The sequence below is a fragment of the Mixophyes fleayi genome, chromosome 4, assembly GCF_038048845.1.
Source record: "Mixophyes fleayi isolate aMixFle1 chromosome 4, aMixFle1.hap1, whole genome shotgun sequence".
Taxonomy (NCBI): Eukaryota; Metazoa; Chordata; class Amphibia; order Anura; family Limnodynastidae; genus Mixophyes; species Mixophyes fleayi.
Genome location: NC_134405.1, coordinates 83,969,490 through 83,991,912, shown reverse-complemented (window position 1 = coordinate 83,991,912; position 22,423 = coordinate 83,969,490). Strand labels below are relative to the sequence as shown.

The window sequence follows — 22,423 nt, the reverse complement described above, 5'->3', positions numbered from 1 at the left end:
GCACACTTTACACACAAAAGAACATACTTAAGACATACTAATCCCAAGAAGAATCTTTTGTGTATTATATTGTATGGCCGTATTACAGAATTTAATATCTGAAAGAAACATGAGCTTTCATTTTGATCAAATTGTGAAAGGCCATCTACGGTGACAAAGTGTCCTCATTCAGATGGTGGTGCCTACACTAATAAATACTATTTATAACAGGACGCGTGTGTATATGCACGTATGTATGTACAATATAAATATATATAATGTGCATTTATTGGAATATAGCAATATGTCTATTTTGGGGCACAGGATATAGTACTTGCAATCGTGTTACAATGTAATCTGCATTTAAATGGTTTGGTTTGAAATCCAAAAAAAGTGAAAAACAAAAAAGAATGTAAATAACCTTTTTTTAGGAAATACAAATATTTTATTTTCCTCAAACTGTTTCCACCTGCAGCGATTAGATACAGGAAAGGTGTTGAACCTATGAATGGTGGCTACTTGATAAGAATAAACGCTGTGTTATGTGCCCATTGTGTTTCAGGATGACTACATTGCTTCGTGCTTGAAATCCATAATACATAAAGGCATGGCCTCTCTATGTCCCTATCCACAGTACCTAGGTGCAGCTGTTTTATTGTACAGTTCTGGTGTGGGGGCTTGTGGACATATTGTATTAAATGTCTCCTCTAACAAATGTGTTTACTGCATTTTTCCCAGTGCATGCATTTGTGTTTTTCCTACCACAACTTTTCAGGATACCCCATCTGAGGTTTGAGATAGTCACTTGGACTGGTGCTAAATGTTATCTGGAATGTATCTGTTGGGTGTCCAGCTGCCTAAAGTTCCTGTTATGGTGTCAAGCCTCTTAATCGATTCACTCCCTGACTGTGCCGCAGACAGAACATCTATACATCGTTCTGAATGGCGCAATAGAACAGAGTAGGTTTAGAATGAGTGCACATTAACTGCTTATGTCGCACTGCGTAGAATAGTAAATATGGAAGCAAATGCTGTTTTGCCAAATGGATTCAATTCTGTATCACAATCATTTTCAGTAAACTTCTATCATAATATTTTGACAGGTGTAATGTTATGTGCGTCCGACATTTCTGTACCAAATGGAGCCAGTGCCAGTCCAGTGGGTGAGTGCGATCACAGCTTCTATTTTCTAGGCATGGGGACTGCACATTAAAATCCGTCTCTATGGCTAGGGGAGAAACCTACCTCTACATACAAGTGACCAAATAGAGACTAAGGGCCTGATTCATTAAGGATTTTAACTTAAGAAGTTTCTTATTTCAGTCTCCTGGACAAAACCATGTTACAATGCAAGGGGTGCAAATTAGTATTCTGTTTTGCACATAAGTTAAATACTGACTGTTTTTTCATGTAGCACACAAATATCAACTTTAAATTTCAGTGTACAAATAAGCTATCAGGTATTTGTGTGCTACATGAAAAAAAAGTTAGTATTTAACTTATGTGCAAAACAGAAAACTAATTTGCACCCCTTGCATTTTAACATGGTTTTGTCCAGGAGACTTAAATAAGAAGTTTCTTAAGTTAAGATCCTTAATGAATCAGGCCCTAAATGCGTTAGTTTATTCATTATTGTAAACAAAGTATTCTACATATTCCCATCACTACAAATGAAATTGTGTAAAATGATTGGCTCCCATAATATGTGTAAGCAGTACTGTTCACATGTGACATTTTGGTTGCTATATTTTACATGGAGGGAAATTTTTTCAGCACTTAAAAAATGAGTGTGTTTGCTCATACGCAGCTATTGCCTCATCTGTTAATATTCTACCTGTTTAAAGAGTTTCAGCGTTCCTGGACCATTAATTTAGCATTCTATATTCATGTGGGCCTTAATATAATAGGGTTTAATTTTGATTGGTAAGTCTACCTTTATGTAGGAGGACCTTATCTTATCTGTTATATGATACCAAGATAATTGTCTTATCAGCAGGGGTCATTCACATAAAAATAAAAAGTGCTATGAAAAATGTTAGAGAAACGAGGAATGAAAGCATTAGCAGCAGCCTTGCACGATGTGTGACTGTTTATTATGGTACTCGGAACATAACTATGAGGTGAAAGACAAGGAAAAATTAACAATGGTAAATGAAAAAAATGGTACATTATTATCTTTTTAAAGCAAAATGTGTAATACAAGAAGCTGCCACAGTTTAGCAGAAGTAAGAAAACGGAAGTGGATCTGATGGCACTACTTATTACATGCGGTCATCCAGCAAAAGGGCCTAATTCTGCCTGTATTTATGGTGACGCTGACCAGAAGTTCCTGTTGTACCTTCACAAAAAGTTTTTAATCTTACCATTGTTTATGGTGTAATCTGTATTTGTTGCATGTTTACTGTAATATATTACCTAGCATACTGTGGAGGAAATGCATTGCAATAATGCAGATAAAGGGCCACCTCACAAGAAACATTCTGGAAGTATAAATTTACTGCATTGCAGGAAAGAGTAATTTTACACTAGGCCTGAACTTCACTAGCCTGACCTATCCTAAATCAGGGTATAGATAACTGAGCTATGACTGAACTTACCACTGCTGACATTAAAGGGCAGATACTGTAGGAGCTTCATGCAATGTGTGGCCACATGGGTATTAACGGAACCCAGAACATCGCTTAGTTTTGGCCGCAGCTCTGTGATGTTTTGGGTACTGAACTCCCCGCAAGAATCTGAGGGTAGTTCACTACTAATTGACTGCCCCCCTATGAATGTAAAGTAATTCTTCAGGAACAATTGAGAATACATGAAATTTTTAATTCTTTGTTTTTAATGTTATGTGATCTTATCAGTTCTGGTGTTCTGTAAGAGGGTGGGGCATGTTAAAATTACACTGAATAATCCAACAACACTTACCCCGACATGATGACTCCGAAGGGCTCCTTTCCGACGAGGATTGATGACGACTGCTGTGGGAAGCGACTGCAACCAATCCCGATGAATTAAGAATCCGCCACAACTTGATGACGTCACTTACATCCGCGACGCTGTTATCGCTACTGTTAAGGGGGCAATGTAAGTATGCGGCCATGGACAACATACAACGCTTTGTAAAGTAGATTGCACATGGCACATACTTACGTTGCCCCCTCAACAGTAGCGATAACAGCATCGCAGATGTAAGTGATGTCATCAAGTCGCGCCGGATTCTTCATTCCTCGTGATTGGTTGAAGTCACTTTCCACAGCAGTCCTCGTCGGAAAAGAGCCCTTTGGAGTCGTCATGTCTGGGTAAGTGTTGTCGTTAGCATCGATATGCTGACTACCACCGCTGTAAGAACAATTAGCAGGACCTGTTTAAAGCGGGAATTATCATTAAAGTTTTAAACTTTGCTGAAGCAAAATAATAAGTAGAGCATTTTCCTAATCTGGCGTCCTTAAAATTCTCCAGGATATTTTATTGTCTGCATTTTATTTAATTTTTGCCGTTCTTTCTTCTGAGATTCTACAAACAGTGAAAAGTCAGTTGTAAGACATGTACCTGAAACACAACTCCACCCAATCTAGTATTGTGTTACTACAGTGAACTCCACACTACATGCCTCTGATGCATTTTCACCTGATCCATCAGCCTTGAATGGGCCCCGCTGTTTTTCTGTTTAATAGTCCATCAGGCAACTGTGTTATTAATGCGTCTCCGCTCCCTCTGCTCCACTGCATGCCCACTTCTAATTTACCTCTTCAACCTGTCTCTTTCTCCACTGGAACATATCCATCCTCCTTTAAACATGTGCTCATCTCACCAATTCTAAAGAAACCGCCTCTCGATCCAGCCTCTCTCTCCAAGTACCGCCCTATTTCTCTCTCCCCTTAACTCCAAACTACTTGAACTATTACAGTACAAACAGCTGTCTCACTTTCTCTCCTCTCACTCCATTCTCAACTGCAATCAGGCTTTTTGCCCACAGCATTCCACTGAAACTGATCTTGCAAAAGTGATCAGTGATCTACTTACTGCAAAGTCTAAGGGTCATTTCTTCATACTTCTTCTGCGAGACCTCTCTGCTGCTTTTGACACGTTTGACCACCGTCTCTCCTACACACCCTTCAGTCTATCGGTCTTCGTGACATAGTTATTTCCTGGTTCACTTCCTACCTATAAAATCACTCCTTTAGTGTTTCAATCCCTTGTACATCCTCCCCTCCACTCCCGCTATCTGTTGGGGTCCAACAAGGTTCTGTTCTTGGCCCTTTTAATTTTTTCATTGTACACCTCTTCTAGCAGGACACTAATTCGCTCATTCGGCCTCCAATAGCACCTCTACACTGATGACACCCAAATCTATATCTCTTCCCCTGACCTCTCCCTTCTGTACCAACTTGTGTGACCAACTATCCTTCAGCTATCTCCACATGGCTGTTCCAACGTTGCCTAAAGTTCAACATGTCCAAAACAGAGCTTATTATCTTCCCTCCTCCCAGAATCACCACCTTCCCTCAAATCTTCCTCACTGTTAATAACACCACAATTTCCCCAGTCTCCCAAGCTCGCTGCCTTGGTGTCACACTGGACTCTGCCCTCTGCTTTATTCCTCACATCCAGACTCTCTATCCCAGTCCTGTTGACTCCACCTTAAAAACATTGCCAGAATACGCCATTTTCTTACTCAACATGATACCAAATCTCTTATCCATTGTCTCTTTATCTCCCGTCTTGACTACTGCAACCTCCTGCTATCCGGCATTCCTGACACCCATATATCCACACTTCAATCCATTCTAAAAGCTGCTGCAAAACTGATTTTCTCTCTTACCACTCCATATCTGTTGCACCACTTTGCAAATTCCTACTGTGTTCTCTAGAATTCAATTCAAATTACTCACCCTTCGCCACAAAGTCCTCAACAGCACCACCCCTTCATACATCTCAAATCGCATATCAAAATACTCTCCCTCTCACCCGCTTAGGTCTACCTCTGACCTGCGCCTTGTCTCGTCTCGTCTCTGGTAACCACCTCTCACTAGCACCTACAAGACTTCTCCCATGCTGCTCCCCACTTATGGAATTCCCAACCACTGCCAATGAGGCTTTTCCACAGTCTTCAAATCTTTAAACGTTCTCTAAAAACACATCTTTTTTTTTTTTTTCTCTTTCTTTCTTTTCTAAAACTTACCTTATCCCTGATGATACTATTCACACTAATACACCGTCACAGCTGTCCCAATCTCCACTGTAAGCCACACTCGATCCTTTCGTTTCAGCTGTGCCCTCTTCCACTTAGAATGTAAGCTCTTTAATGAGCAGGGTCCTCTACCCTTTGTTTTCATGTCTGCATTTATTTTGTCTCCCATGTATTTTCTTGTTTTATGTATGTCCTTGTTTTATGTATGTCCTGTTTTCCTTACTGTACGGTGCTGCGGAGCACTGTGGCACCTTACAAATCTACGATAATCATGATATATACTTCCACCTGTATGTGAGTTTGGATCAGGCCACTGGGACTAGCATACAGAAGGGCGGTGTTGGACCATTTGCATTTTTGGGGGATCTGGCAGGTCGGGTGGTTAGGACATGAGTTCTAAGTAAAGGACAGAATTGAATGTTTATAAATAACTCCACCCAACTCTAGGTTATGTTTTTAGTGGAATTCTTCCTTAATGAGTCAGGAAACAATAAATAGAATAAATATTACTACTTGTGGCAGCCCTATGACTACTCAAGTCTATTTTAGAATAGCTGGATGGTCATAATGGTTCAGCAGTATGAACTAGAGCCCTTCAAGTGTGCGCTTTTCTTATGTGCAACACAACAGTAGTGCATCAGAGTGAGCAACACAAGGCGAAAATAGAGCGAGTTAATGCAACAGACGATGAGAGGTCATGACAGATTAAAATCTTGATGCAGGTGTATTTAATATTTGGGACAATGTGCTCTGTACTATAAAAACATAAGGATATATTAGGGTCAGAGATGTGTTGTAACCATATAAATGCACAAGGCCACAGGTAAAGTGCCTGTATACAGTTACAGACCTCCAAAGTGACTTATAAATTTGGGGTGCATTATTTGTTATAATATACAAGTTTACCTAATTTATGCCAGTGATAGGCAACAGGCAGCTGGAGGTTCACCTATGGCCCCCAGCTCAGTCTCTAATGTATCTATATCCTTCTGGCGATACAGCCTCTTTAGAGCTTGTACTAAGAAGGGCATCTAAAGTAGTGACCTACATCACAAAACTTACCCCGGAAAGGTCAAAAGATGTATAGTTTGGAGCAGATAAGTGAAAAGGGGGACATAAGAGAAACTTTCAAATATATTGAGGGTTTTAACAAGGTACAGGAGGGAAACCTCCTTCAAAGGAAGAGAAGTACAAGAACACGAGGGCTTGCACTGAAACTGGAGGGAAGTAGGAAACCTGAGGAGAAACTACTTCACAGAAAGGGTACTGTATAAGTGGAAAAGACTTCCGTCAGAGAAGGTAGAGGCTAATATAGTAGAGCAATTTAAACATGCTTGGGACAGACATAAGGATATCTCTATAAGGAATAAAGGATCAAATATGGTTACAGGATATCATAGGTAATAAAATGGGCAGACTAGATGGGCCAAGCGGTTCTTATCTGACGTCAAATTCTGTGTTTCTTTGAGGCCATGTGGTGAGAATAATAGCTGGGGCAGATGATGCATTTAGTGGAGAAAATGACTGGAGGAGCATAAGTAGTGAAGTAAGCCTCCCTCTGCTTACTTCATCAACACCAGGTACACAATGGTACACAAGCTGTGTTATGTACCATCTACTGTAAAGTTGGCATTTTTGGTCCCACTTACACATCAGCAGACTTTTTTTTTTTTATCATGGGGAACATTAAAAACTAGTGCAACAGCTTGGTGGATGGAAACCTCTCTGTAGAATTGTGCTGTCTGCCCCAGCCTTACACTTAACTTTCAAAAGTTGCTGGAAAATCTGCTACCCAGAAGCCACACTGAATTGTCATATCTGTTTGTTATACCTTGTAACAGTTATTTATCTTACATTGAAATGCCTGCTGGTATGGTATTGCAGATTGGTATCTTTGATTAAATGTCAGACCCTTAAAGGCGACCGAGTTGCCCATCACTGGTTTATACAGACTGTAATTTCATGAGTTTATACATTTACTACCATCACTTATGTATTATCACTTATGTATTATCACTTATGTATTATACTTATGTATTATATTTAGTATCCTTTTTACATGAGGCTTAGAGCCTGGTGCTTTCAAACACATAGGAGAGAGGCATAGAAATCCTATACTCAGCATAAAGACTGCTAAATCCATCAGCACAAATTATTACTTACCAAGCACAACAGAAGAGTACAACATGGTACAGTGTCCTCAAGAAGAGAGTGGGGGTATCTGGTTATTATATATGCTTGTCAGTTATGTCACTACTTCTGTATGTAACTTGCATACTGTCGGTGAAGTGAGCACAGATTAGAGTAGAAATCCAGATGCGCCCTAATTTGCTGTCTTAATGTGGCAGATGCTTGTTTGATTAAGTGTCTCAGTGAAAGGGCAATCCATGAGTTATACACATATACACTAATTAACCTTTAGGTTGCTGCAGGGCATGCAAAACTAAATTTGTTTTATTTCATTGAAACAAAGACATACACTCAGTGGCCACTTTATTTGGTAGACCTGCTCGTTAATGCAAATATCTAATCAGCCAATCATGTGGCAGCAATTCAATGCATAAAAGCATGCAGACATGGTCAAAAGATTCAGTCGTCGTGCAGACCAAACATCAGAATGTGATCCAAGTGACTTTGACGATAGAATGACTGTTTGAGTATCTCAGAAACTGCTGCTGATCTGGGATTTTCACGCACAATAGTCTCTAGAGTTTATAGAGATTGGTGCGCAAAATAAAACATCCAGTGAGTGGCAGTTCCGTGGGCAAAAGCACCATGTTAATGATAGAGGTAAAAGGAGAATGGTCAGACTGGTTCAAACTGACTGGAAGATGACAGTAACTCAATTAACCATGTGTTACATTTGTGGTATGCAGAAGAGCATCTCTGACTGCACAAGGTACAGGAGGGAAACATGCTTCAAAGGCATCAGAAGATCACACCGGTTTCCATTACTGTTGGCTAATAACAGGAAACTGAGGTTACAGTGGGCACAGGCTAAGAACAGCCAGGTTACAGTGGGCACAGGCTAAGGACAGCCAGGTTACAGTGGGCACAGGCTAAGGACAGCCAGGTTACAGTGGGCACAGGCTAAGGACAGCCAGGTTACAGTGGGCACAGGCTAAGGACAGCCAGGTTACAGTGGGCACAGGCTAAGGACAGCCAGGTTACAGTGGGCACAGGCTAAGAACAGGATGGTTACAGTGGGCACAGGCTAAGAACAGGAAGGTTACAGTGGGCACAGGCTAAGGACAGCCAGGTTACAGTGGGCACAGGCTAAGGACAGCCAGGTTACAGTGGGCACAGGCTAAGGACAGCCAGGGCACAGTGGGCACAAGCTAAGGACAGCCAGGTTACAGTGGGCACAGGATAAGGACAGCCAGGTTACAGTGGGCACAGACTCACCAAAACCAGACAGTTGAAGATTTGAAAAATGTCCCCTGGTCTGACCAATCTTGATTTCTACTGCAACATTCGGATTGTAGAATCAGAATTTGAAATAAATAACACAAATCCATGGATCCATCCTGCCTTGTGTCAATAGTGCAAACTGGTGAGGATGACGTAATGGTGTGGGGAATGTTTTTGGCTCGCAATATCAATTGAGCCTTGTTTTAATACCACAGCCTACCTGTGTATTGGTGCTGAGCATGTGCATCCCTTTATGGTTACTCATCTACTAATGGCTACTTCCAGCTGCGTAAAGCCCCATATAACAAAGCACACGTTATCTTAAGCTGGTTCTACAAGTATGACAATGAGTTCTTGTACTCCAATGGCCACTCACCAGATCTCAGTCCAATAGTGCACATTTGGGATGTGGAACAGGAGCTTTGCAGCATGAATGTGCAGCTGACAAATCTGCCCCAACTGCATAATGCTATCATATCATCATGGACCAGATACTCTAATGTTTCCAGCACCTTGTTGAGTCCATCCCATGAAGAATTTTGGCTGTTCTGGGGGGGGGGCAAAGGGGAGGATACTACCCAATGATAGAAAGGTGTACCTATTAAAGTGGCCACTTAGTGCATGTCATGTCATTTATAATCGTATTGGCCATTGTGAGAAAATTCCATCTTGTGTTACGTAATAAATATCAAAAGTAGCTGCAGTAAATGTAACCATGAATAAGAGTCCAAAAAACACTGTATACTCTTTTTTATTTAATTTACATAAACTATTACTGAGCGTACTGTTCAGCATACACTGCCCTCTTACCACTTATTCTTTTGGAAAATGACCATGATAAATATTTAATGATGTGAGCATTGCTTCATCTCACCACGGTAATAAGAGCATTATTATTGGCAGTCTTCCTGTAGAGAGGGAAATATGACCTGTATTGATTTATTTTTTCTTTCCTTCTAAAATGCAAGAGCAAGAAATAATCCTGTTCCTTGGGTGCACATAATAAAAAACATTTCCATATTTTGTATATGGTGAAGGTACAGAAAACGCATGCAAGTTCTTATTCTTCCCCCCCCAACCACATTGTGGTGGTGTTCTGTTGCTGTACATACAATGCATACACTTGGCTGATGGACACTTCCAGCTCAACACTCTCTCTGTACCCTCATTGTCTACACAAAGTGGACATAGACATTTTGTGAGCTGAATCTACATTCATTGAAAACTTCACTGGTTCCTGATGAATATTTACGTTGAAGGTTCATAATGGCCACCTCCAATCCATTATTTAAAATGCCTGGTATAAAATCGCTGGAATGCTCCAGTAATTTTACGTCTTTTCCTTTTCTGTATTTTGAAATGTTCTGGATAACCAGCTTCCAACTAAGAGATCCCATGTGTGTACTTTAATGCACCAAATTTATTACTACAATATTTTTTTTTAATTGGAATGTGTCTCTTCTATTAAACCCTATGGGCCTGATTCATTAAGGAAAGGCAAATCCAATGAGTAACTTTGCTCCTGGACAAACCATGTTACAATGCAAGGGGTGCAAATTAGTTTATTATTTTTCACATAAGTTAAATATTAGCTGTTTTGTCACGTAGTGCACAAATACTTGATAACATTAAATATGCACTGAAATTTAAATTTGATCTAGGACATGTCCTACCCAAACTATAAATCTGTCCCCACATTTTACATTCACCCCACCCAACATGGTTTTGCCAAGGTGCAAAGTTACTCCTTTTTTTTGCTTTCCTTAATGAATCATATGTTGATGAGTGGTACATTTTTCTAACAATACTGGAAAAATGGAGACTGTGTGAAGTTATTGTACCGAAGAGATAGTGTTAATAAAGATCAGTAGACCTGCGCCATCTAATAACACATATATAAGGGAGATGAGGCAGTATTTCTCTAAATTGGAGAGTTCTGATAAGTCTGCACACAAAGGGTTTGTCCAGATGAGCTTTGTAATGTGTGGTGAGACATACAAGATGGAAGTCATGCACAATAGAGGTCAGTTGATCTCTGACGCAGACATCCATTTCTTGTGGTCACCGACCTCCACATTGCACATTTTCTCACAATTACCTCTGTGACGCATATAATATTCCACTCCATAGAGATAGTCTATGTGGTACAGTATAGAGATCCATTGATCTCTATCCTAAACTATTTCACCCATGTTTTCTTTGATATTTTATCTTCTTACTTTCTACTTGCAGAACAGTCCAACTGGGTAAGACCTTAACCAAAACCTTCCATGTGGGAGATATCCAAACAGAAGGGCTGCAGAAATTCACATTCCATATCCTGGCTGTGGCCTATTTAAGCCATGTTTAACACCCTTCTGTGCCAGTGCTGCTTTGACAGCTATTGGTGGTGTTTTGTAAAACAGAGGAGCGGGAAAGGAGAAGAGCCCTTAATGGTAGTTGACAGAATAGTATTTGACTGGGGAGGGGATGTCATTGTTTTTGTTAATGTATTTCCTGACTGGGATTTAGTCACATTGGCAGACTCAGGCATACTTCGATCCACAGTCTCTGGCACAGAGTCCATCGTCTCTTCCACATTTTGGTCTTTTCTCTTCAGCTGCTGCCTTTTTGAAGTATGAAAACCTGACAGAAAAATGTCCCGTTATGTGTTCTTTATCATTTTACGACAGTACTGTGTTTTGTTTAAATCATATGTAGACCACCGTTTTACCACAGATTTCAGTATTTTTTTCCACATTGTATTTACTACCAATACTTATACATGAGTTAGTCATTTGACAGCCATTGATATGTTGCTATGGGGTTTAAGTAAGATCCCTGCTTCTCATGAGGTGGGAGCCCAGCCACCATTCAGCAGCACTGTTCTCTAAAGCCAGTGTTATTCACACAGGACTGGCACTTCAGCTGGATAATTGCCTTCTGTTATGACAGCAAAATAGGACTGAATCCGAGCTTATTAACAGCAGAAGTGACTGCCTGGAATTCTGCTCCCCAGTTGGTGCCTGATTAATTTTGGAGCTTGGCTGCAGAAAGAGAGCGAGAGAGCTGTTTTTTTTGACAGCACTGTGAAGACGATAGTAAGTTTATTAGACCTTGCTTGTTAAAAATAAAATAAATATATAATACCCACTCAACACAGGCTGTGAATCAAGGGATTCATCACTCAGAGCAGGCCCTCCGAAGAATGTATTGATTGTGGTGTTCTTGAGGTCCGTGCTGTTTTTACCACTTTCTCATTTATATTCCCTTCAACAATTTTGTTGCTCCCCTTTGTGTCGATAACCTATAATCTTCCTCTAGTTAATGCCTGGCCAATCTGTGGCTCTCAAGGGGTTGTGTAACTACAAGTCCCAGCATGCCCTGCCAATTATCCTCACAGCACCTGGAGATCTACAGGTTGTCTGGGGCTGCTGTAGTTTCTCAACTTTTAACTCTTTACTCCTTTTATCATCCTGTTATATGCCACCAGTGTTTAATCCAACTAATGCACCTTCGACCTGCCTCTCCCCACGACATCCCCTTTGTCTCATATTCCTTTTATTCCATTAGGTATAATAGTATTTAGAAATGTGTAATATTATGTCTCTTGATCAATAGACATACTTCCAAACTGTCTGGATTCCAGGAAAGTGAGGGGTTTACATGAAAAATGGGCATGGTTGGTGGCTTGTTTTTATGAAGTGAGGGTGGGGCTTGTACACTTCAGGGGCTGGGCTTATTTTGCCTGGGTAAATGTTGGGTTATGAATATAGGATAAGACTTAAAGGGCCGTATTCAATTGTTAGCGTTAACGCTAAAAAACGAGCGCTCAAAAAATATTACCGTTTATACAGTAATATTGCGCGCGAAAAGCGTTTATATGGTAGTTTACTCGCAAAATTTCAGCTCGCAGCTCAGGGAGCAGCGAGCTGAAATTCCGCAAGTAATTACCGTATTAACGCGAAGATTTTTTGAGCGCTCGTTTATCAGCGTTACCGCTAACAATTGAATACGCCCTAAAATGTCTCTTACTCTCTCCAGCAGTTAATGTGTAGACTGTAAAATTGCCAGCAGGGACCTCTTACTTCTATGTGTGTTTGGTAGCCCAGGCTTGTTTTATTACTGTGTTTGTTCCCAATTTTAAAGCGTCGTGGAATATGCTGGCTCTATTTAACTAAAGATTAATAATAACAATAATAATAATTTTTGTCTCACTTGTTCCATTCACTCAATTACCCTATGTCAGCCTGTCTTACATTGGCCAAACATGGCATAATCTGAATGCCTATGCAAGTCTCCAAGCTGGTGGATCAGTAAAGAAGGCTGAAGGCATCAAATTTTAATCTGGAAAAGTGGAGGCCCCACATGTGTGCAATAGCCAACTATTCTAAGACCAAATCTGCACACGTGTGCCAATGTAACCAACAGACAACCCGTTCGGCTAATTAGAGATAACACAAAGTTTTGCAGTACAATTGGAAGTGACAATTTGGGATTGAAGGAAGCAATGGTACAGAAATATCCACTGCAGTTGTAAAATCTGGGGAAATATATTTCAACAATAATACAGCGAAATGTATGTGTGCAATATTTTATCTTCACAACACTGATGTTTACGATCTTCTTTTTAAATAAAGGATATACCATTTTGATGATTGGGTCCCTCTTTTTAGGGAGTCACTCGGAACAGATGAACTTGAGACTTAAATATGTTTAATAACTAATAACAATGAATAGCTAATAACTGCTGTTTTTCCCCTCTTTTTAAGGTAATGGGTTTGTAAACCCAAGAGCTTCTCCAAGCCTACTAGGACCCGCAGGTGGCAATGGACTGGGAAAAGTTATGCCCACAAAGTCTCCACCTCCTCCTGGGGGCAACCTGGGAATGAACAGCCGGAAGCCAGACTTGCGTGTAGTCATACCTCCCTCCAGCAAAGGAATGATGCCTCCTTTGGTTAGTGTCCTCTCTAATATGTGGTGTTCAGTCAATGGCTCCTGACGAGGGTTTTATATATGTAGCAAGAAGTGATTAAATCTAAAGTAAATAAAAGGCTCTGAAGCAGGGTTTGTCTGGAGACATTTGGTGAGTTTAAGCTAACGGATGTATCAGATCTGGTGCTTGGCAGAAGCTGGGTTTGGTAGTTACCTGTACAGTGGCCCAGCTTTGTAATATTCTACAGGTGGTTTTCTGATCAGTAGTCCCACAACAGAGTCTGATCTGGTGAACTACTTATTTCACAAAGTGATTTCCAATTCGCCGGCCTCCAGTACACTATCTGACTTTCTATCATCGTCACATTATACATTTTACATATACTAGTTCTGGAAAGAATTCCTAGGGTGGGTTATTGAGCACAGTGGTATTGGCCAGCCTCTCTGCCACCTCAGTTTATTATAGAACTTTCACACCGCGTAATATCTACTATAATTCTACTTTTCCTCATTTATGTACAGACAGAAGAAGATGAATTAGATCTGGTGAGTTAAATGTATGCTTGGTAGAAATAAAAATACATATCTTATCACAAATGTTCCCTTTAAAATCTTTGGAACATGAAAAAATTATAAATCTGAGACAATTAACCTATAACTAAATGAAATGGACAAAATTAATTATTTAATAGGAAAGAAATGAAAGGGCTGTTTTTTATTAGCTGTTTTTAAAGGGAACATTAGTTGTTAGATGCACATTGTGTTTTGTGTCTGTAAAAGCACTGACCACATGACTATACCCCACATTCTCCCACTCACCCCTTCCCCCACCACCATATCACTATTTGTCAGGTTCCTGTAAGTTTCCTGTAGCCTGGTAGGATTGCTGCACAGTTCTGTCTTCTTTCACTGAGGTTACATCATCCTTGGTGAGGTCATTTCTTGACAGAGCTGTGAATGATCTCATCTTCCTCGGGAGGGCTAAAGCACAAGTCTGCTATGTATACAGACAGCACTCATTGGTGTATTCTTCACACCTAAATACATATTTATTTTTAACCCTTGTGAATGATTTCTGTTGCTCCTTGAGGCTCCCCCCACACCCACCTGCATTTGAAATGCCAGTCTCTGTACCATTATTTTGGAAGCCTCGGAGCTTTTCTACAGAGCTCCTCAAACTCCTATTCAGGGAAGTGTTTTGTTGTGTTGGTTTTTTTTTTTAAATAGGATATGACTGAGGATTGCAAGTGCTATCTATACTGCATGCTTCACTGTTTTGTAGGAAAAGCAACAAAATATAGGTATGGGATCTATTATCTGGCCTTCTTTTCATTTTCTATATAGAGGGATTTTCTATGATATTAGTTTTAATATACTAAATGGAAATGTATTACACCACACAAGTTGTCTCTGGTATCCTCTGCCTCATTAAATTGTTTAGCAGGGCTCTTCACAGTGATTAGGTGAGGACTCCTAGTGACCATGTCTCTGTATTTGGCACTACAACGGAATAACCTCAATAATTTCCTTTTTATTTTGTTGCTGATTTTTGGATCTTTTTGGAAAATGAGTGCAGATAAGAGAGCTGATGCCTGTACTTTAATGTCAGTGACCAACCCCCCCCCCCCCCCCCACCCCTCCCTGTACCTCATTACATGCCATTATCACATTTTGCTAGAATTAATAAAATGGAATTTTCACAAAGATAATAATATAGGCACAATTTTAATTTTGTATTTTTGGGATGGGAATACCTAGCAAACTTGTGTCCTGAGCACCCACAAAATTCACAACCTATTTGGGTGCATGTGCATGATCTACTGTGCTGTATATGTATAGTGTGTGCATGCTTTGTTGTTGTTCTGTCATCGATATATATTACATAGGACAAATACAAACACAGTACCTTTTAAATCACAAAGCACCCCCTGCCTGCCTTATGACGTGTGTGTGTGTGTGTGTATGTATGTGTGTGTGTATATATATATATATATATGTGTGTATATATATATATATATATATATATATATATATATATATATATATTTACACACATACATTCCCTAGAAAGCACTACATGTAAGTATTGTAGCATATTAACACAAATAGTAAATTATATATACTTTATTACAGGCAGTCCTTTATTCATTTGCTTAATCTGCCATAAGGAGAACAAGACTGACCTCTGTTGGTTATAGCATTGTTATCTGTAAATAGAAATTTTATTGAATACTTTTATTACTTTATTTTTATGTGTTTGATAACTGCTATATTTTTAAATATATAGTTATATCCACATTGCAATAGTTAGATTTATTTATATTTCTAATGTTAGAATGGTTGATATTCTTGGCTCTGGCTAATTTGACCTTTAACTGCCCTTCAATAGAACTTACCCTTGTAATACTGAATAAATGACTGGTGCACTGTGAGATGACTAATTGTACAGCATAGTGATGGCAGCGAAGGCCGAGGCTCACCCCCTTACCATAATGCTGAAAATGTTATCCCTGCATCTTGTAGTAGCCTTTTGACTGACTAGTTTAAAGTTAAATGGGTCTGGTGTTCCCAAACTGGGCTGGTAGTAAAGCGCTTTTTTAAATAGCAAGTCCCCAAAGGCAGTAAATACATAATCACATGAAAACATGAGGTATTAGTTCATATTTTGATCAAAAGACTTAAGCCTGCATCCCAAAGTCAAGGGTACCTCATTATCTGCATATAATGACGTTGGGATGCAGGCTTAAGTCTTTTGATCAAAATATGAACTAACGCCTCATGTTTTCATTTTGCTAGACACACACAGATATGCAGTTTAAAGGATAAGCTCTGACAACTGTCTTTTTTGTCACTGTAAATTTAAGCATATTTTAGAAAGTAAATACAACAACGTAAAATCAACAATGCCAACGATAATAGTCTATTTGTCATATAAGGTGATTGGATTAATTATTGCAAATGTTCTAATTATTAACACCCCTGCACCTTCCTGACGTTTGCACTTCCCAGACATCTGTCTAAAATTACAGAGTTTCTTCTTTACCTGTTTTCTTAAATGTAACATATTTTTCCTTTTATTTTTAAATTATAGCAAAAAAGGTTTTGCACAGTGTTATGACATTAACACATGACTAATATGTAAACCTCCCAGTAGATTTGCAGTGAGACCATCATGGTGTTCAGGGGTTGGGTCTTGAGGCACAGGTTGAGAACCTGTGCATTACACCCTGTGATTTATTGCTTCTCTCTTAATTTGATTTGGTTTCTAGCTCCAGTTGTCTCCTTGGCTATTTATAACAGTCTGTCAAATATTCTCTTGCACTGTAATACAAGGCAGTACCATATATGGCAAAATTAAATGATAAATACTTGGTTGTTTTTTAAGCCTTGTATGTGTGTGTATTTACAGAATACCCAAAGGATAAACAGCTCTCAGTCTATACAGTCTCTTGCTACTCCCGTTGTCTCTGTAACTACTCCTAGTTTGGCAACACAGGGCCTGGTGTACTCTGCCATGCCTACTGCATACAATACAGGTAAGTCTAACCAATATCTGTTCTTACTTTTTCGTGTGTGTGTTTGGTCTGCTCTCCACAATTAGAGTGTTCATCTTATTTAGAAAACACCAATCGTATTCCACAGCGCTGTACAGAGAATATTGCATCACTCACATCAGTCCCCCACCCATTGGAGCTTACAGCCTAAATTTGCTGCCAGACACATTAGGGTACATTTCCACCAGAAGTCAGGCAGTCTACCAGTATGTTTTTGAAGTGTGCAAGGAAGCCGGAGCACCTAGAGAAAACCCACACAAACATGGGGGGGAACATACACACTCCACACAGATAGGTCCCTGGTCGGAATCAAGCCAATAACCCCCTAGTGATGGAAGCCAGCAATGCTAACCTCTGTGCCTTTGTACTGCCCCCACGGAAATATAAAAAAGGTTTAGCTTTATTCAAGGCCTTTTATACCTTGGATAATGTATACATATTGACATATTTTATACTTCTACACACGAGAACTAGATGATTCGTTTTTGTCTGTCAAATGTGATCCGGTCAGGAAGATAGGAAACTCCCCCAGTCATGTAGACGTGTGTGGATATGTTTGTGTATATATGGTTGAGCCTCTTCCGCTGTTGGAAATTGGGGCATAACCAGTAGCAGAATGCAGGGATCATCCCTGTCTGTCATATTGGATGCATTAGCTTAGAGAAATTGGCACTATCCACTTCAGAATTCTTAATGGGCTATTCCAGTGGTTTCCAAAGTGTCTGCCTAAGCTCCCTGGGGTGCCTCAGCGATCTCACAGGGGTGCCTCGGCCAGGGCCAATGGTAAGCAAGGTGGGGGACTACTTGGTAATTATTTTGGCTTAGGGGTGCCTTGAAAATATTATGGAGATCCTAAGGGTACCTTGAACTGAAAAAGTTTGGAATTCACTGGGCTAATCCACAAAGTGACCCTCTGTTTGGACTTAAGCAGTAATAAAGTAGGAGAGCTAAAGAATCCATCACATCATCATCATTTATTTATATGGCACCAGCAAATTACATAGCACTTTACAATTGGGAATAAACATAGTAATAGACAATACTGGGTAACACAGACAGACAAAGAGGTAAGAGGGCCCTGAATGAAAATGCAAGCTGACTCCTGAGAGGATGGTTACAGAACTTGTCTAGTAAGGACTCTGCTGTCATTTGTATCCCTGCGTTGGATCCCACCACCTGTGGCTTGTACAACAGAGGTGACAGTAGGTATGGGAGATACTGCTGTATATAAAACACTGTGAGCGTACCAGGAACCCCCAGTCACTTACTAGTGTGGGAGTACGTAGGGTTGTATATAGAGACTTCATATTTCAGGTATATGTGTAAGGGGAATGACAGAAGGCTTGGGTAAGGTGTCCAGCCCTTTTGATTTGGTGGGGTTTTTTTTGCTTCCCGATTTAATATTGTGTCTCGTGGTTCTTTGTCCATGGTCTTGTCTTGAATGATGAAGTAAAACCGTTCATTTCTTTGTTGTACAGATTTCTCTCTCACCAGTGCAGATCTGTCTGTTCTACAAGGGTTTAACTCCCCCGGAATGATGTCTATTGGACAGGTGTCTGCCTGGCAACAGCATCACTTAGGACAAGCAGCCCTCAGCTCTCTTGTGTGAGTGTCAATACATAGCCATTACTTCATCCTGTACTCATCTCTACTATTTCAACAGTACCTCAAACAGTATCAGATGTTGTGTCAGCAAGTGCCTTATAGCCGATAATATGACATACATTATAACTTGTATATAATTTATTTATAATAAATAGCAAGTAAAGGGCTGCAGCCAAGTGTCAAAATAAAATAATGTAAGAAAAACAAGGACTAGTGGTAGTGCCACAGGCTTGGGCTGCATAAGCATGCCCAAACAGTCAGTGGCTGTTATACAGCCACAAAAGTACTAATTCTAGTTTGATTATAAGCGTTCCAATTTTCTTTTCTGGACAGATTTCCCTGTCTTGACCAGGCTGAAGCTGGTTTCATGTTATAGCAGGGGTATTTCAATCTGTGAGGTCCATAAGGTTGTTCTCTGCTTTCTCCCATGCTCCTTGCTTTAACCAGCCCAGTTTCCGGTTACTAATTTTGACTGGGGCTGTACACCTGTCAAACCATAACGCAGGTGTCCTAAAGTGAGCTTGGGGAGGACAGAAACCTCCCATGGAGCAGAAGGGCATATATATAATATTTTTTTTATTTTTTAAACTGTAACGATACAGGCCAATGCTGTAACCAGCATCAGCACATATCTGTACACCATGTCTCCAAGACTCTTAAATGAGACGCTTTCCAATTCTGACTAAGCCGTATCTCCAGGGAGTGTGCTACACTTAAGAGTTCATCCCTCTACTGTATTCTACTTGCAGTTGGCCACCCCCGATCTGCCTCTCTACGTGTAGGTGGGCACAAGTGCAAACCTGAGTCAAACTCTTGGGCAGTTAATGGGTATTTATTTTAACACATTTGAGACAATTTTCAGGTGTGGTTTTTCTGCCCTAATCGCTGTGGAATAACCACCTATGTGGCAATACGCGGAGGAAGGGGGGTATTCTATAAAAGTGGAGGTATCTACTCGTCAATTAAGATGTAAAAACTTCCTTTATCATTAATATATTTTTTTAAGGTATTTTTATGTCTGTGCTTAAGAAAATAGACATTTTTTTAGTCTGTATCATCTAATCTCCATTCTCTTGAGACATCAATTACTAAATACCATATATTCTGTAAAAAGGAAGGTTAATTGTGGCTTTAGTTGAACCTAAATGGTGGCAAAATGGTCAACGTCTACCACTTCTGCTAGTGACCTGTTTTATGATTCCGCTACTTTGTTTCTTTCAATAACCAGTGTTGTTTTGTTCATTCTACAGGGCTGGCGGGCAGTTATCTCAGGGTTCAAACTTAACCATCAATACCAACCAAAATGTCAACATCAAGTCAGAGCCAATATCGCCTCCCCGTGACAGAGTGGCCTCATCTGGATTCCCTCCACAGCATCATCCACATCAACACCAAGCCCGTCCAGAAATGGGGAGGTCGCCTGTCGACAGCCTAAGCAGCTCCAGCAGCTCTTACGACGGGAGCGACCGAGAGGACGTCAGGAATGATTTCCACTCCCCCGTCAGCATGGGACGAAATTCCAATAATGAGGACAGGGACAGCCCCTCCATGAAGCGCATGAGGATGGATGCGTGGGTGACATAGTCTTGTCTTTCATCTTCTGTGGCAGAGTCCCCGGCATATCTAAAAACGTTTACAGAGGATGCAGAACCCTTAATATATATGTACACAGTGTGTGTGTAAAATATATATATATATATATATATATATATATATATATATATATATATATATATATATATATATATATATATATATATATATATATATTTTAGACATACACACAAATATAGGGAGAGAGAGAAATATATAACAAGTCTATCTTTTGTGTGTTTCTGTGAGCTCACTGGTGTTTAACACAAATCAATCAGGTACCTGCTGCAGTGACTGTACACAGACCTACAACTTAATATGGCTATGTGGCACCTACATGGAGTCTGGAATATTCCTTTCCTAGAGGAAAAAATAAACTTTCTGCATCTTGTACTGTTCCACATTGAGACTGCTATAGTAAAGGGATGTTTCATTTAGATAAGGATGCGGGCAGAGAAAACCTTTATCATCCCTGTAGTGCAGTGTGGTGTTAGAAGACCCTTTACCACCTCAACTGACTTGACCCCCTCACCACTGGAGGGGGTTTGCATTAACAAAAAAAAAAATGTAAGCAAAGCTGTGTGTTCTTGGCCCTTCTGTGAGCAGAAGCTTTGAAGACATGGCTTTGTAGCAGGAATGAAAACCTGAAAGCAGGAAACAAAAGAAGCAATACTGTATATGAAAATGTTTTATCCTACAGAACCATGCCTAAATCCCCCTCACAAAAGGAGTATATGAAGGGCTTAAGCCACACAATCTATTTTTGCACGCGCAACCCAAACAGCAATTCTACTAGGGAAGAGAAGGGAGGTTCAACTTGACAAGTGTGTGACTTTAAAAAATGTAAAAAAAAAATTGGAGTGGAGGGAGCCGGGTCTAAGCATCAGAATTTATACGCCTGCTTGTAGGCATTAAAAAAAATTTAATATATTAAGTTATAATTGGGACATGTTTCAGAACATTTTTTTTTACATTCATACCTTGAAAACAGATAGAGAACTGATTTTAGCTTGTGTATATTTTATATTAAAAAAGTAAATAAAACAATACCCATATGAATTAATAACTATATATAAAAGTTATATACTTTTGAACACTTTCTGTAATGAATTATTTATATAAACCAAAGCTATATGTTTGAGCTTTTTGTAGACTATAGCTCTATCCTATTATTTCATGAATTTTTATTATATTATTTTCTTTTTTAAATTCCCTTTTTTTTTTTTTTTTTTTTTTTTTTTGCTTTGAGAGTAAAAAAGAAAAACTAAAAATAAATAAATGCAACATCTACAAAAAAAAAGAGAAACAAGCCATGCTACACTTAGAATTGTATGTGTAAATTAATCTTTGAGCCAAACTCTTGTTCTTTGTATATAGCATCCTAAATATTTCACCACAGGAAATAAGTACCAATGTATTGTATGCTCACCAAACTTAAACAGGAGATATATAATGTTATTATAAAAATATTTTTGTGGATTGCTGCCAACTTGAACTGATAAAGGCAATATCCTATCAAGTAGAAGAGTATTCAATGTGTAATGTACAATTTTGTCAAAGATGCTGTATTCCCTTTTGGGTATTAATTGCTAGTACTGTTGCACAACTCCTTTTTTTTTCCGGAGAGTTGTATAAAAATTTGTTTTTGTGGTTTTCACATTGGTGTTTTTTTTTTTGTTTTTTGTTTTGTGTTTTTTGAAATTGAATTCACTAATATTCCATGCACAGCAATGTGGCAAAGCATATATGATGATTGGTTATAGAAGAAAATTGCTCATGTATTAACCTGTAGGTGGCGCCCTCTAGCAAAATAGACCACAGCATACAGTGCCACTAGTGGACGAAGAGAGGGTATTGCACGTGATTGATGAACATGTTTGCATTTTCAGTCATTATTTAAAGCATAAACCCTTAGTTTAATTAGCAGAAATGTGCGTCAAGCCTTTGTAAGTACACTTGTTATACTTTGCAGAGGGATGGGCCATTTCCCCATTACCGGTATCCTTGGTGCTAGATCAGTATAACTGCAGCGGCATAGAGACCTTTTGTCTTTATTATTCATGGACCGCAGTATATATGGTCCACACATTGTATACCACCAGTGGTTGCCCAGATATCTTTCTATGTACCATGAGCACCAAGCATCTGGAACTGGAGTTCTTTTTGGAACATTATTTTATCA

The 22,423-nt window shown here is 39.5% G+C and overlaps 1 protein-coding gene across 10 annotated transcripts in view; it reads left to right on the top strand.

The window, feature by feature from the left end:
- Positions 1-21,898, top strand: part of MEF2A (myocyte enhancer factor 2A) — a 92,248-nt gene extending 70,350 nt beyond the window's left edge. For 5 of the 10 annotated variants that reach the window (XM_075207687.1, XM_075207688.1, XM_075207681.1 and 2 more), the window contains 6 exons: positions 1,083-1,142; positions 13,327-13,511; positions 14,012-14,035; positions 16,899-17,025; positions 18,522-18,648; positions 19,899-21,898. In XM_075207687.1, coding sequence (XP_075063788.1) covers positions 1,083-1,142; positions 13,327-13,511; positions 14,012-14,035; positions 16,899-17,025; positions 18,522-18,648; positions 19,899-20,232 — 857 coding nt within the window. In that variant the 3' untranslated portion in view covers positions 20,233-21,898. The remainder of the gene's footprint in view (positions 1-1,082; positions 1,143-13,326; positions 13,512-14,011; positions 14,036-16,898; positions 17,026-18,521; positions 18,649-19,898) is intronic. The other 5 variants (XM_075207689.1, XM_075207690.1, XM_075207685.1 and 2 more) reach the window with 3 other exon arrangements.
- The last annotated feature ends 525 nt before the right edge of the window (positions 21,899-22,423 follow it).